Source organism: Pleurodeles waltl, chromosome 3_2 (assembly GCF_031143425.1).
Source record: "Pleurodeles waltl isolate 20211129_DDA chromosome 3_2, aPleWal1.hap1.20221129, whole genome shotgun sequence".
Taxonomy (NCBI): domain Eukaryota; kingdom Metazoa; phylum Chordata; class Amphibia; order Caudata; family Salamandridae; genus Pleurodeles; species Pleurodeles waltl.
The window spans coordinates 198,971,965-198,987,618 of record NC_090441.1 but is presented as its reverse complement, the minus strand read 5'-3'; the positions used below and the strand labels follow the sequence as shown (position 1 = coordinate 198,987,618).

The following is a 15,654-nucleotide window of genomic DNA, read 5'->3' as shown; positions in this document are numbered from 1 at the left end:
TCAGTTACCGATGCACCTGTATGTTGCGGGCAGAGCTAAGGCCCTGGGTGAGAATAGTATTCAGAGTGCAGGACAGTTCAGCCAAGCACAGAGGACTTCTTATGGTGCATGCAGTGACAGGGTGCTGTAGAAAAGGGCTATGGGGCAGCTCTCCTGCACTGCACCGGAAGCACATTAACCTCCCATGTAATGTGCATGGGTTTGTGTGAGTGAGGTTTGTGGCATGTAGACAGGCAGGGTCTAGAACACTGTGTCTCAAAAAAAGCCAGAGCGAGAACTTAATGGAGAAACATATCTATATATGAGCTCTAAAGTCATGTGTTTGCTGTGAAAGCAGAACTAGTCATTTTGGACTCAACCCAATGAAGAAGGGTAGGATCTTGTGTGCCTTGTCTGAGGCATGGTACGCATACTGCGGCATATTTACGAGAGGCTCGTGATGCCGGAGCATCACTTTGTTGGATGCTACGGCAGGGCAAGCCCCTCAACCCTATCTATGAAGCCGCGCAGAGCCACTTTGCGTTGCTTTTTATGGCCTCATAGATCTGCAGTAAGGCAAAGCAGCGCACGTCGCTGTGTTGCCTTGCTCTGCGTCAGGGAGGGTTCCATGGGCGTTGCGGTGGGTTTTCCCACAAGGCGTCATAGATATGGTTGAGAGGTTTGCGCTGCCAGAGGATAACATATATGGCGCGAAGGCACACAAGGGGCTCATAGATGTACCCTACATCCTTACGTTCTCCTCCCCAGATACTGTCACGTATTCTCGTAAGTTACACTTTTACTTTCTTCTTCCTTGTGAGGCCTCAACCTCCGTGACCCATGGTCTACAACCCCTCCTCCTGCCTCACCTGCCCCTCTCCCACCACCCTCCCGCCTGCTTCCCAGGTGGGGTCTGTCCACCAACTCTTACTCCTGATTGGTCAAGATGTATCCATACTCCTCTGACGCTCCTGCAGACGGATGGCCAATCATCTCGCCCAGCCTGCCAGTCTGAAAGTAATCTTTCTTCTCCAGCTCCAACTGGGCGTCTATCCCAGTGAAGTCTGCTCGTCTCGGAAGCTGCAGCACAAAGTCTCCTGGGACCTCTGCTGGGGCTGTGATGGTGCCAGGCCACCTCTCCTGCTCTGCTGTTCCAGCGGAGGCCTCCTTCTTAGCAATCTGGGGGTCACTGGTGCCTGGTGGGGTGGGGTGAGTAACAGACGCTGCAGGAATGGGATATATGGAAACAGGGGTCTCCAGCTCAGGACCATGCTGCATCTCTCCTTCTGTGACCTGGATGCAAAAAACAGAAGGGGGATCAATAGAGCAATAGGTCTCCCAGTGCACCCCAATCCTGACCTGCAGCACCACCCGGCTACTCCCATGCCAAGCACCCTGCAGGGCTCCATCGAGTCATCTCATCTCTGGCCTGCTGCTCCCACTGCTGCCCCAAAGGTGGTGACGCATCTCTATCAAGACTCCACATTCTGAATGGCAGGATCCTCTGCTAATCCCATGCTGGAGAAACCACAGCTGATGCACCTCTGACCTGCGCCCTCTGACCCTCTGCTATTCCAATACTGGACACACACACACAGCTCTGCTGATGCACCTCTGACCTGCGCCCTCTGACCCTCTGCTATTCCAATACTGGACACACAAACCTCAGCTGATGCACCTCTGACCTGCACCCTCTGACCCTCTGCTATTCCAATACTGAACACACACAGCGCTCTGCTGATGCACCTCTGACCCTCTGCTAATCCAATACTGAACAGACACAAAGCTCTGCTGATGCACCTCTGACCTGCAATATTTGACCCTCTGATATTCCAATTCTGGACACACAAAGGGGGTCATTCTGACCCTGGCGGCCGGTGACCGCCAGGGTCACCGACCACGGGAGCACCGCCAACAGGCTAGCGGTGCTCCCGAGGGCATTCTGACCGCGGCGGTTCAGCCACGGTCAGAAAGGGTAAACCGGCGGTCTCCCGCCAGTTTACCGCTGCCCCAGTGAATCCTCCATGGCGGCGGAGCGCGCTCCGCCGCCATGAGGATTCAGACACCCCCTACCGCCATCCTGTTCATGGCGGGAAACCCGCCATGAACAGGATGGCGGTAGGGGGTGCCGCGGGGCCCCTGGGGGCCCCTGCAGTGCCCATGCCAATGGCATGGGCACTGCAGGGGCCCCCGTAAGAGGGCCCCAAAAGTATTTCAGTGTCTGCTTTGCAGACACTGAAATACGCGACGGGTGCAACTGCACCCGTCGCACCCCTGCAACTACGCCGGCTCAATTCTGAGCCGGCGTCCTCGTTGCAGGGGCATTTCCTCTGGGCCGGCGGGCGCTCTTTTGGAGAGCGCCCGCCGGCCCAGAGGAAATGTTTGAATGGCCGCCGCGGTCTTTTGACCGCGGTGCGATCATTTGGCGGCGGTACCTTGGCGGACGGCCTCCGCCGTCCGCCAAGGTTAAAATCACCCCCAAAGCTCCGCTGATGCACCTGCACCCTCTGACCCTCTGCTGTTCTAATACTGAAGTAGACACAAAACTCGGCTGATGCACCTCTGATCTGCTCCCTCTGACCCTCTGCTATTCCAATACTGGACACACACAGTGCTCTGCTGATGCACCTCTGACCTGCACCCTCTGACCCTCTGCTATTCCAGTGGGGAACACAGAGAGCTCTGTTGATGCACCTCGGACTGCGCCCTCTGATCCTCTTATATTCCAATACTGGACAGAGATAAAGCTCTGCTGATGCACCTCTGACCTGCACCCTCTGATCCTCTTCTATTCCAATACTGGACAGACACAAAGCTCTGCTGATGCACCTCTGACCTGCACCCTCTGACCATCTGTATTCCAATACTGGACACAGACAAACCTCTGCTGATGCACCTGTGACCTGCACCCTCTGACCATCTGTATTCCAATACTAGACAGACACAAAGCTCTGCTGATGCACCTCTCCTCTAACCTGCACCTTCTGACCCTCTTCTATTCCAATACTGGACAGACACAAAGCTCTTTTGATGCACCTCTGACCCTCTGCTATTCCAGTACTGGACAGACACAAAGCTTTACCGATGCACCTCTCCTCTGACCTGCACCATCTGACCCTCTGCTATTCCAGTGGGGAACACAGAGAGCTCTGCTGATGCACCTCGGACTGCGCCCTCTGATCCTCTTATATTCCAATACTGGACAGAGATAAAGCTCTGCTGATGCACCTCTTACATGCACCCTCTGACCCTCTGCTATTCCAATACTGGACTCACACAGCGCTCTGCTGATGCACCTCTGACCTGCACCCTCTGACCCTCTGCTAATGCAGTGGGGAACACAGAGAGCTCTGCTGATGCACCTCGGACTGCGCCCTCTGACCCTCTTATATTCCAATACTGGACAGAGATAAAGCTCTGCTGATGCACCTCTTACATGCACCCTCTGACCCTCTTCTATTCCAATACTGGACAGAAACAAAGCTCTGCTGATGCACCTCTGACATGCACCCTCTGACCCTCTTCTATTCCAATACTGGACAGACACAAAGCTCTGCTGGTGCGCCTCTGACCTGCACCCTCTGACCCTCTGCTATTCCAGTACTGGACAGACACAAAGCTGTACCGATGCACCTCTCCTCTGACCTGCACCATCTGACCCTCTGCTATTCTAATACTAGACAGACACAAAGCTCTACCGATGCACCTCTCCTCTAACCTGCACCCTCTGCTATTCCAATACTGGACACAGACAAATCTCTGCTGATGCACCTCTCCTCTGACCTGCACCCTCTGACCCTCTTCTATTCCAGTACTGGACAGACACAAAGCTCTACCGATGCACCTCTCCTCTGACCTGCACCATCTGACCCTCTGCTATTCTAATACTAGACAGACACAAAGCTCTACCGATGCACCTCTCCTCTAACCTGCACCCTCTGACCCTCTGCTATTCCACTACTGGACACACACACACAGCTCTGCTGATGCACCTCTGACTGCGCCCTCTGACCCTCTGCTATTCCAATGCTGGACACACAAACCTCTGCTGATGCACCTGTGACCTGCACCCTCTGACCCTCTGCTATTCCAATACTGGACACACAAAGCTCTGCTGGCAGTGTCGCAATGCGTCAGTTAGGAAACGCAGGGATACGCAGTATTTACAAAAAATGTTTTTGCCCTGCGCCTGCAGTAAATTTAGCTGCAAGCACCAACGCAGGCATCCTTGCACCAAAGTGGAAGGCTGTCTGAGTTGAGGGGAGTAATTGTTTTTGTGCAACAATGTGTCCCTTCCTGCGCATAAACAATCTACAATGGAGATTTGGCACTTCTATGCATGCTGCACAATGCAGCACACATAGAAGTAACAAATCGTCATTACTGAATAATTGTTTATGTGCAGGAAGGGACACCTTCGTTCAGATAAATAACCATTCATGGCCTTTTGCTCTTTCTATGTGTGCTGCAGAATGCGTCAAAAGAAATGTGTATTGCGTGGAAACGTCCCCAGCAACACCCACTGCATGCCCCTCTTCCGCAGAAAGCTGCGTTGTGCAGGCCCATATTTACATGGCGGCGTTGAGCCTTGAAAAGTGTCGCACTAGGGGCTTCTAAATATGCCCCTTAGTATTAACAACCCACCTTCGCCTTAGCCCTTTTTGCCATGGTACTGTACATTGGACCCCTGCACAACTGCTAGTGCACACCATCCCTGACTGGTAGTAACTATCTATCCCTGACGGGTAGTAACTATCCATCCCTGACTGGCAGTAACTATCCATCCCTGGCTGGTAGTAACTATCCATCCCTGGCAGGTAGTAACTATCCATCCCTGGCTGGTAGTAACTATTCATCCCTGGCTGGTAGTAACTATCCATCCCTGGCTGGTAGTAACTATCTATCCCTGACGGGTAGTAACTATCCATCCCTGACTGGTAGTAACTATCCATCCCTGGCTGGTAGTAACTATCCATCCTTGGCTGGTAGTAACTATCCATCCCTGGCTGGTAGTAACTATCTATCCCTGACGGGTAGAAACTACATGCTATGGCAGACTCCGCCCCCACACACCTGCACCTCTGCACCATAATCCTGTCCTACACCCAGTATTAACACTGCAGAGGTATCAGCCCCGACCGGCCAGCCTTCACCTTTAATTCTTAGAGTCCTAAGTGCTCACCCAGCACCAGTGTTCAGCACTTACCCTCTTCAGCTTCAGTTTGTCAGTCTCAGGTGGATCTGTTAAAGGAAGAAGTCACAGGTGAGTGGTGAAGCAATGCTGCAGGCCTCAGAGTTATGAAAGACCAGGTGCAAAAGAAAACAAGGGTGCATGGGTAGGGGGTAGGTACCAGTGAAGGCCACCAGCCTCTCACCATGCCCGGCTACCCACCCTGTACCCTCTCATTTAACCGTGTTTTTCAGTATGCCACAGTTTATCCCCACCCTGTATCTTCACCTGGATCCTCCCCTGTATCCTCATCTGCATCCCCACCTGCACGCTCACCCTATGGCCTTACCCTGTATCCTCACCCTGTATCCTCACCCTGTATCCTCACCTGTACCCTCCCCTGTATCCTCACCTGCATCCCCACCTGCACCCTCATCCTCTAGCCTTACCCTGTATCCTTATCCTGTGTCCTCACCTGTACACTCCTCTGTATCCTCACCCTGTGTCCTCACCTGAACCTTCACCCTGTATCCTCACCCTCTATCCTTACCCTGTATCCTCATCCTGTGTCCTCACCTGAACCTTCACCTTGTATCCTCACCCTCTATCCTTACCCTGTATCCTCACCCTGTGTCCTCACCTGTACCTTCATCTTGTATTCTCATCCTGTGTCCTCACTTATACACTCACCCTGTGTCCCCTGAATCCTTACCCTGTATCCTCACCCTGTGTCCTCACCTGAACCTTCACCCTTTATCTTCACCCTCTAGCCTTACCCTGTATCCTCATCCTGTGTCCTCACCTGAACCTTCACCTTGTATCCTCACCCTCTATCCTTACCCTGTATCCTCACCCTGTGTCCTCACCTGTACCTTCATCTTGTATTCTCACCCTGTGTCCTCACTTATACCCTCATCCTGTGACCCCTGAATCTTTACTCTGTTTCCTCACCTTGTGTCTTCACGTATACCCACACCCTTCAGCCTCAACTGTGCCTTCATCCTGTATCATCACCCTGTATCTTCACCTGTACTCTCACCCTGTATACTCACCCTGCATCCTCATCTGTATCCTCACTGGTAGCCTCATTATGTGCTCTCACCCTGTATCCTTACCCTTTAGCCTCACCCTGCATCTTTTTTGTACCCTCACCCTGTATCCTCACCTGCACCCTCACCCTACAGCCTTACCCTGTATCCTCATCCTGTGTCCTCACCTGAACATTCACCCTTTATCTTCACCCTCTAGCCTTACCCTGTATCCTCATCCTGTGTCCTCACCTGAACCTTCACCATGTATCCTCACCTTCTATCCTTACCCTGTATCCTCACCTGTACCTTCATCTTGTATTCTCACCCTGTATCCTCACTTATACCCTCACCCTGTGTCCCCTGAATCTTTACCCACACCCTCCAGCCTCACCTGTGTCTTTATCCTGTATCCTCACCCTGTATCTTCACCTGTACTCTCACCCTGTATACTTACCCTGCATCCTCATCTGCATCCTCATGCTGTATCCTCACTGGTAGCCTCATTATGTACTCTCACCCTGTATCCTTACCCTTTAGCCTCACCCTGCATCTTTTTTGTACCCTCACCCTGTATCCTCACCTGCACCCTCACCCTACAGTCTTTCCCTGTATCCTCATCCTGTGTCCTCGCCTGAACATTCACCCTGTATCTTCACCCTCTAGCCTTACCCTGTATCCTCATCCTGTGTCCTCACCTGAACCTTCAATATGTATCCTCACCCTCTAGCCTTACCCTGTATCCTCATCCTGTGTCCTCACCTGTACCTTCATCTTGTATTCTCACCCTGTGTCCTCACTTATACCGTCACCCTGTGTCCCCTGAATCTTTACTATGTATCCTCACCTTGTGTCTTCACGTATACCCACACCCTCCAGCCTCACCCGTGCCTTCATCCTGTATCCTCATCCTGTATCTTCACCTGTACCCTCACCCTGTATACTCACCCTGCATCCTCACGCTGTATCTTCACTGGTACCCTTAATGTGTACTCTCACCCTGTATCCTTACTCTTTATCCTCACCCTGCATCTTTGCTTGTATCTTCACCCTGTATCCTCACCGGTACCCTCACCCTGTGACCTCACCCAGTATCTTTACACTGTACCCTCGCCTGTACCCTCACCTGTATCCTCACCTGCACCCTCAACTGCATTCCCATTTGCACCTCACCCTCTATCCTTACCCTGTATCCTCACCCTGTGTCCTCACCTGTACCCTCCCCTGTATCCTCACTTGCATCCCCACCTGCACCCTCACGCCTTACCCTGTATCCTCATCCTGTGTCCTCACCTGTACTCTCCTCTGTATCCTCACCTGAACCTTCACCCTGTATCCTCACCCTCTATCCTTACCCTGTATCCTCACCCTCTATCCTTACCCTGTATTGTCATGTATACCCACTCCCTCCAGCTTCAACTGTGCCTTCATCCTGTATCCTCATCCTGTATCTTCACCTGTACCCTCACCCTCTATACTCACCCTGCATCCTCACCCTGCATCCTCATCTGTATCCTCACTGGTACCCTTATTGTGTACTCTCACCCTGTATCCTTACCCTTTATCCTCACCCTGCATCTTCGTTTGTATCCTCACCCTGTATCCTCACCGGGACCCTCACCCTGTGACCTATCCCAGTATCTTTACACTGTACCCTCACCTGTATCCTCACACTGTACCCCTCACTCTGTATCTTCAGCTGTATCCTCCTTGTTTGTACCCTCACCTGTATCCTCACTGTTACCCTCACCCTGTGACCTCACCCAGTATCTTTACCCTCTACCCTCACCTGTACCCTCACCATGTACCCCTCACCCTGTATCTTCACCTGTATCCTCACCCGACATCCTCACCTGTACCCTCACACTGTACTCCTCACTCTGTATCTTCACCTGTATCCTCCTCGTCTGTACCCTCACCCAGTGTCCTCACCTGTACCCTCACACTGTACCCCTCACTCTATATCTTTGCCTGTATCCTCCTCGTCTGTATCCCTACCCTGTATCTTCATTTGTATCCTCACCCTGTATCCTCACCGGTACCCTCACCCTGTGACCTCACCCAGTATCCTCACCTGTAACCCTCACTCTGTATCTTCACCTGTATCCTCCTCGTCTGTATCCTCACCATGCATTTTTGTTTGTATCCTCACCATGTATCCTCACCTGTACCATCACCCTGAGACCTCACCCAGTATCTTTACACTGTACCCTCACCTGTATCTTCATCTGTACCCTCACACTCTACCCCTCACTCTTTATCTTCACCTGTATCCTCCTCATCTGTACCCTCACCCTGTGACCTCACCCAGTATCTTTACACTGTACCCTCACCTGTATCCTCACCTGTACCCCTCACTCTGTATCTTCACCTGTATCCTCCTCGTCTGTAACCTCACCCTGTGTCCTCACCTGTACCCTCACCCTGTGACCTCACCCAGTATCTTTACACTGTACCCTCACCTGTATCGTCACCTGTACCCTCACACTGTACCTCTGACTCTGTATCTTCACCTGTATCTTCCTCATCTGTACCCTCACCCTGTATCTTCACCTGTATCCTCACCCTGTATACTCACCCTGCATCCTCATCTGTATCCTCACGCTGTATCCTCACTGGTACCCTTATTGTGTACTCTCACCCTGTATCCTTACCCTTTATCCTCACCCTGCATCTTTGTTTGTATCCTCACCCTGTATCCTCACCGGTACCCTCACCCTGTATCTTCACCATGCATCCTCACCAGTACCCTCACCTGTATCCTCACCTGTACCCTCACTTGTACTCTCACACTGTACCCCCCACTCTGTATCTTCACCTGTATCCTCCTCGTCTGTATCCTCACCCTGTATCTTCACCTGCACCCCCACTCTGTTTCTTCACCTGTATCCTCCTCGTCTGTACCCTCACCCTGTATCTTTACCCTGTACCCCCATATATCCTCACCCTTTATTTCCGCCTGTGCTCTTGGGACCAGTGCTCCCATCAGCCCATTGCTCTTCTGCCATAACCAAGTGACTTCTATTTGCCCCACCTGGTTGGTGCCAATGGGCACCTCTAGTCAAGGCTTCTGCAACCACGTGACCCGTTGAGCCTGCAGACAGGGGCCCTCAACAGGAAAACAGGGTGTGACAGATGCAGCAGGTGGTACCCGAGCTTCTGCCCAGATTGCACCAGCAATAGTGACGTCAGCAGCAGCCACACAAAGCTGCTCTGCCTCTGTCTGAGCTGAAGGGGGCGCTTTACATCGAGAAATGCATCCGAGAAATACATACTTGAATTCCCAGCTCCAAATAAGTACCCGTGACTTAAAATTAGAAGTATGTTTTTAATCATTTCCCTGCTTACAATTACTCTCATCAGGGACGCGCATTCCGTTTTTCAGTCTTTAATACATAATTCCACTTACAACATCTAAAAGCAGCAGTTAAGTTTTCCCCTAATGTGAGGAGGAGTTTCTTCGGAAACCCCCATCAGAGATGGCTCGAGAGAAGGATGCTGACTGCCCCGTTGTGTGAGATGCAGCGTCTCTCACGTGAGCTGAAGGCAGGGCTACTGAGGTCCTTGTACTCTCACGGGCTACTGAGGTCCTGGCACTCTCGTGTGGGCTGAAGGCAGGGCTACTGAGGTCCGTGCACTCTCGCGTGAACCGAAGGCAGGGCTACTGAGGTCCTTGCACTCTCGCGTGAGCCGAAGGCAGGGCTACTGAGGTCCTTGCACCCTCACGTGAGCCGAAGGCAGGGCTACTGAGGTCCTTGCACTCTGACGTGAGCTGAAAGAAGGGCTACTGAGGTCCTTGTACTCTCACGGGCTACTGAGGTCCTGGCACTCTCGTGTGGGCTGAAGGCAGGGCTACTGAGGTCCTTGCACTCTCACGTGAGCTGAAGGCAGGGCTACTGAGGTCCTTGCACTCTCGCGTGAGCCGAAGGCAGGGCTACTGAGGTCCTTGCACTCTCGCGTGAACCGAAGGCAGGGCTACTGAGGTCCTTGCACTCTCGCGTGAACCGAAGGCAGGGCTACTGAGGTCCTTGCACTCTCGCGTGAGCCGAAGGCAGGGCTACTGAGCTCCTTGCACTCTCGCGTGAGCCGAAGGCAGGGCTACTGAGCTCCTTGCACTCTCGCGTGAGCTGAAGGCAGGGCTACTGAGGTCCTTGTACTCTCACGGGCTACTGAGGTCCTGGCACTCTCGTGTGGGCTGAAGGCAGGGCTACTGAGGTCCTTGCACTCTCGCGTGAACCGAAGGCAGGGCTACTGAGGTCCTTGCACTCTCGAGTGAACCGAAGGCAGGGCTACTGAGGTCCTTGCACTCTCGCGTGAGCCGAAGGCAGGGCTACTGAGCTCCTTGCACTCTCGCGTGAGCCGAAGGCAGGGCTACTGAGCTCCTTGCACTCTCGCGTGAGCCGAAGGCAGGGCTACTGAGCTCCTTGCACTCTTGCATGAGCTGAAGGCAGGGCTACTGAGGTCCTGGCACTCTCGTGTGAGCCGAAAGGCAGGGCCATTGAGGTCCTTGCACTCTCACGTGAGCTGAAGGCAGGGCTACTGAGGTCCTTGCACTCTCGCGTGGGCTGAAGGCAGGGCTACTGAGGTCCTTGCACTCTCACGAGGGCTACTGAGGTCCTTGCACTCTCACGTGAGCTGAAAGAAGGGCTACTGAGGTCCTTGAACTCTCACGTGAGCCAAAGGCAGGGCTACTGAGGTCCTTGCACTCTCAAGTGAGCCGAAGGCTACTGAGGTCCCTGCACTCTCACGTGAGCCAAAGGCAGGGCTACTGAGGTCCCTGCACTCTCACGTGAGCCGAAGGCAGGGCTACTGAGGTCCTTGCACCCTCACGTGAGCCGAAGGCAGGGCTACTGAGGTCCTTGCACTCTGACGTGAGCTGAAAGAAGGGCTACTGAGGTCCTTGCACTCTTGCGTGAGCCGAAGGCAGGGCTACTGAGGTCCTTGCACTCTCACGTGAGCTGAAAGAAGGGCTACTGAGATCCTTGCACTCTCGCATGAGCCGAAGGCAGGGCCACTGAGGTCCTTGCACTCTCACGTGAGCTGAAGGCAGGGCTACTGAGCTCCTTGCACTCTCACGTGAGCTGAAGGCAGGGCTACTGAGGTCCTTGAACTCTCGCGTGGGCTGAAGGCAGGGCTACTGAGGTCCTGGCACTCTCGCGTGAGCCGAAGGCAGGGCCATTGAGGTCCTTGCACTCTCACGTGAGCTGAAGGCAGGGCTACTGAGGTCGTTGCACTCTCACGTGAGCCGAAGGCAGGGCTACTGAGGTCCTTGCACTCTCGCGTGAGCCGAAGGCAGTTCTACTGAGGTCCTTGCACTCTCACGTGAGCCGAAGGCAGGGCTACTGAGGTCCTTGCACTCTCACGTGAGATGAAGGCAGGGCTACTGAGGTCCTGGCACTCTCGCGTGAGCCGAAGGCAGGGCTACTGAGGTCCTTGCACTCTCACGTGAGCTGAAAGCAGGGCTATTGAGGTCCTGGCACTCTCGCGTGAGCCGAAGGCAGGGCTACTGAGGTCCTTGCACTCTCGCGTGAGCCGAAGGCAGGACTACTGAGGTCCTTGCACTCTCAAGTGAGCTGAAGGCAAGGGCTACTGAGGTCCCTGCACTCTCGCGTGAGCCTAAGGCAGGGCTACTGAGGTCCTGGCACTCTTGCGTGAGCCGAAGGCAGGGCTACTGAGGTCCCTGCACTCTTGCGTGAGCCGAAGGCAGGGCTACTGAGGTCCTTGCACTCTCACGTGAGCCAAAGGCAGGGCTACTGAGGTCCCTGCACTCTCACGTGAGCCGAAGGCAGGGCTACTGAGGTCCCTGCACTCTCACGTGAGCCGAAGGCAGGGCTACTGAGGTCCTTGCACTCTCACGTGAGCCGAAGGCAGGGCTACTGAGGTCCCTGCACTCTCACGTGAGCCGAAGGCAGGGCTACTGAGGTCCTTGCACTCTCACGTGAGCCGAAGGCAGGGCTACTGAGGTCCTTGCACTCTCGCGTGAGCTGAAGGCAGGGCTACTGAGGTCCTTCCACTCTCGCGTGAGCCGAAGGCAGGGCTACTGAGGTCCTTGCACTCTCGCGTGAGCCGAAGGCAGTTCTACTGAGGTCCTTGCACTCTCGCGTGAGCCGAAGGCAGGGCTACTGAGGTCCTTGCACTCTCACGTGAGCCGAAGGCAGTGCTACTGAGGTCCTTGCACTCTCGCGTGAGCCGAAGGCAGTTCTACTGAGGTCCTTGCACTCTCACGTGAGCCGAAGGCAGGGCTACTGAGGTCCTTGCACTCTCACGTGAGCCGAAGGCAGGGCTACTGAGGTCCTTGCACTCTCAAGTGAGCCGAAGGCAAGGGCTACTGAGGTCCCTGCACTCTCGCGTGAGCCGAAGGCAGGGCTACTGAGGTCCCTGCACTCTCACGTGAGCTGAAGGCAGGGCTACTGAGGTCCTTGCACTCTCAAGTGAGCCGAAGGCAAGGGCTAATGAGGTCCCTGCACTCTCGCGTGAGCTGAAGGCAGGGCTACTGAGGTCCCTGCACTATCACGTGAGCTGAAGGCAGGGCTACTCGAGTCCTTGGCACTGCAGCATCCGCACTGACCCACCCTGAGCATGAAACTGTGCGCTCTCAGCCTCCCGGGGGGGCTAAGACTGAGAGAAGCTGCACCTCTCTCTGCCTAAAGGGTCTCAGTCTGGGGGAGCTCCGCAAACGTACTCACCTGAGAAGCTACCTATGGGGTGGAAACTGGAGCTGTCAGCGCAGAGAGCTCTAGGCCTCCCCCACTGAGTAATAAAGTATTGTTACACTCATGGACACTCTCGGCTGTGCTGACACTGGGCCTCTTCGTGGGCAGAGGCTCACCTGCTGCCTTCATGGGGCCAAAGTGAGGGGATCCCCAGCATTCGGGTGGATGGGCGGCATCTGAAGGGGAAGTTTGGTGGAGCCCAGAATCTGAAACATTACCCCCCCTGGGGTACTCGCCGTAAGCTCGGCCTGCGGGTGCTTAGAAGTGGGGCTTTATGTGCTGCGGTGAGTGTTTCCCTGCTCCCCAGGGCCTTCCCACAGCAAGCAGGCTCCAGGCACAGTATCTTGGGCTCCTGTGATGCTGAATTAAGCAGGTAACTAATATTACCACTAATAATAACACTAACACGAATACTAACACTGATATTAATACTAATACCGAACCTCAGTGGTACAGCAGGGGTAGATCAAGGTATCCTGAACACTATCACTAATACTAACGCTGTCACTAATACTAATACTAACGCTATCACTAACACTGCTACTACTACTAACGCTATCACTAATAATTAACCCTAACACTAATACTAACACTAATACTAATTCTAAAACTAATACTCAGATGTGTAATCAGCATCGCCAAGAAACTCAGGGGCACAGCAGGTGTACATCAAGAGATCCAGAACACTATCACTAATACTAACGCTATCCCTAATACTAATATTAACACTGATCCTAACACTAATATTAATATTAACACTAATACTGACACTAATTTTAATACTAATGCTAATACTAACACTAATTCTAATACTAATGCTAACACTAACACTAACACTAATACACAAATATTCAGATGTCTAATCAGCATCGCCAAGAAACTCAGGGGCACAGCAGGTGTACATCAAGAGATCCAGAACACTATCACTAATACTAACGCTATCCTTAATACTAATATTAACACTAACACTGATCCTAACACTAATACTAATATTAACACTAATACTAACACTAATTTTAATACTAATGCTAATACTAACACTAATTCTAATACTAATGCTAACACTAATACTAACACTAATACACTAATATTCAGATGTCTAATCAGCATCACTAAGAAACTCAGGGGCACAACAGGGGTAAATAAAGGGATCCAAAACACTATCACTAACACTAATGCTAGCACTAATACTAACACTAATGCTAGCACTAATACTAACGCTATCATTAATACTAAAGCTATCACTAATACTACCCTGTCATTAATACTAATGCTAACACTAATACTGATACTAATATTAACACTAAAACTCAGATGTGTAATCAGTGCTGTCAAAAAACTCAGTGGTACAACAGGGGTAGAGGAAGGGCTCCTGAAAAGCCTTATGAAAAACTGAATAGTAATACTAATGCCCAAGCTAATACTGATATTGATACTTATACTAACACTAAAACACTAATACTAACACTAATACTATTACTAATGCTAACACTAATACTAACACCAATACTGATATTATTACTAATGCTAACACTAATACTAACACCAATACTGATATTATTACTAATACTAACACTAATACTGATACTAACGCTAACACTAATACTAACGCTATCATTAATACTAAAGCTATCACTAATACTATCCCTGTCAGTAATACTAATGCTAACACTAATACTGATACTAACGCTAATACTAATACTAATGCTATCATTAATACTAAAGCTATCACTAATACTAATGCTATCCCTGTCAGTAATACTAATGCTAACACTAATACTGATACTAATTTTAAAACTAATACTCAGATGTGTAATTAGTGCTGTCAAGAAACTCAGTGGTACAATGGGGTAGAGGAAGGGCACCTGAAAAGCCTTCTGAAAAACTGATTAGTAATACTAATGCCCAAGCTAATACTGATATTGTTAGTTATACTAAAACTAACACTAAAACACTAATACTAACACTAATACTATCACTAGTGCTAACACTAACACTAACACAAATACTGATATTATTACTAATGCTAACACTATTACTGATACTAATGCTAACACTAACATATTACTCATATACTAATACTAAAGCTAACACTAATACTAACAATAACAATAATCCTAAAACTAATTCTAATACTAACACTAATACTAACACTAACATTAACAATAATGGTAACACTAATATTAACACTGATATACTACCACTGATACTAATACTAACACTAATATTAGCACTAATATTATTACTAATACTAACATTACTAGTAGTGTTAACACTAATAATGATACTGATACTAATACTCGCACTAATACTAACACAAGCACAAACAAACAAGTTACTTACCTTCAGTAACGCATTATCTGGTAGAGACGATCTCTAGCTGCAGATTCCTTACCTTTGAATTTCCCAGGCATCAGTCTGGATCTGGAAACATTTGCGTGAGCAGTACCCCTGCACGCCTTCGGGTGGCTTAGTTCGGTTCTGCACGGCAGCACCATTGGCGGCGGAAGTGACATTGCGATCACCTATATAGGCGCCACCCAGGCGCGGGGACGTCAGTTACTTTTCACGACTTTCTACGCCAGGAGCGCAGAGCCATGAAGTGAACTGATGAGTGTGTGTCCAAACTGGGGCCCTGAAAGAAGAGCAACCCTAACCCTAGAAATCTGTCCATAGAGCGAGGAGGCATGGGATGGGTTGGTAAGGAATCTGCAGCTAGATATTGTCTCTACCGGATAATGCGTTACCAAAAGTAAGAACTTGT

The 15,654-nt window shown here is 51.2% G+C and overlaps 1 protein-coding gene across 2 annotated transcripts in view; it reads right to left on the bottom strand.

Moving 5' to 3' along the window:
- The window catches only part of PTPRN (protein tyrosine phosphatase receptor type N), a 328,193-nt gene that overhangs the window by 141,414 nt on the left and 171,125 nt on the right, over positions 1-15,654 (bottom strand). For both annotated transcript variants that reach the window (XM_069227162.1, XM_069227164.1), the window contains exons 8-9: positions 5,186-5,220; positions 911-1,272 (exon numbers count right to left, since the gene is read on the bottom strand). In XM_069227162.1, the coding sequence (XP_069083263.1) occupies positions 911-1,272; positions 5,186-5,220 (397 nt within the window). The remainder of the gene's footprint in view (positions 1-910; positions 1,273-5,185; positions 5,221-15,654) is intronic.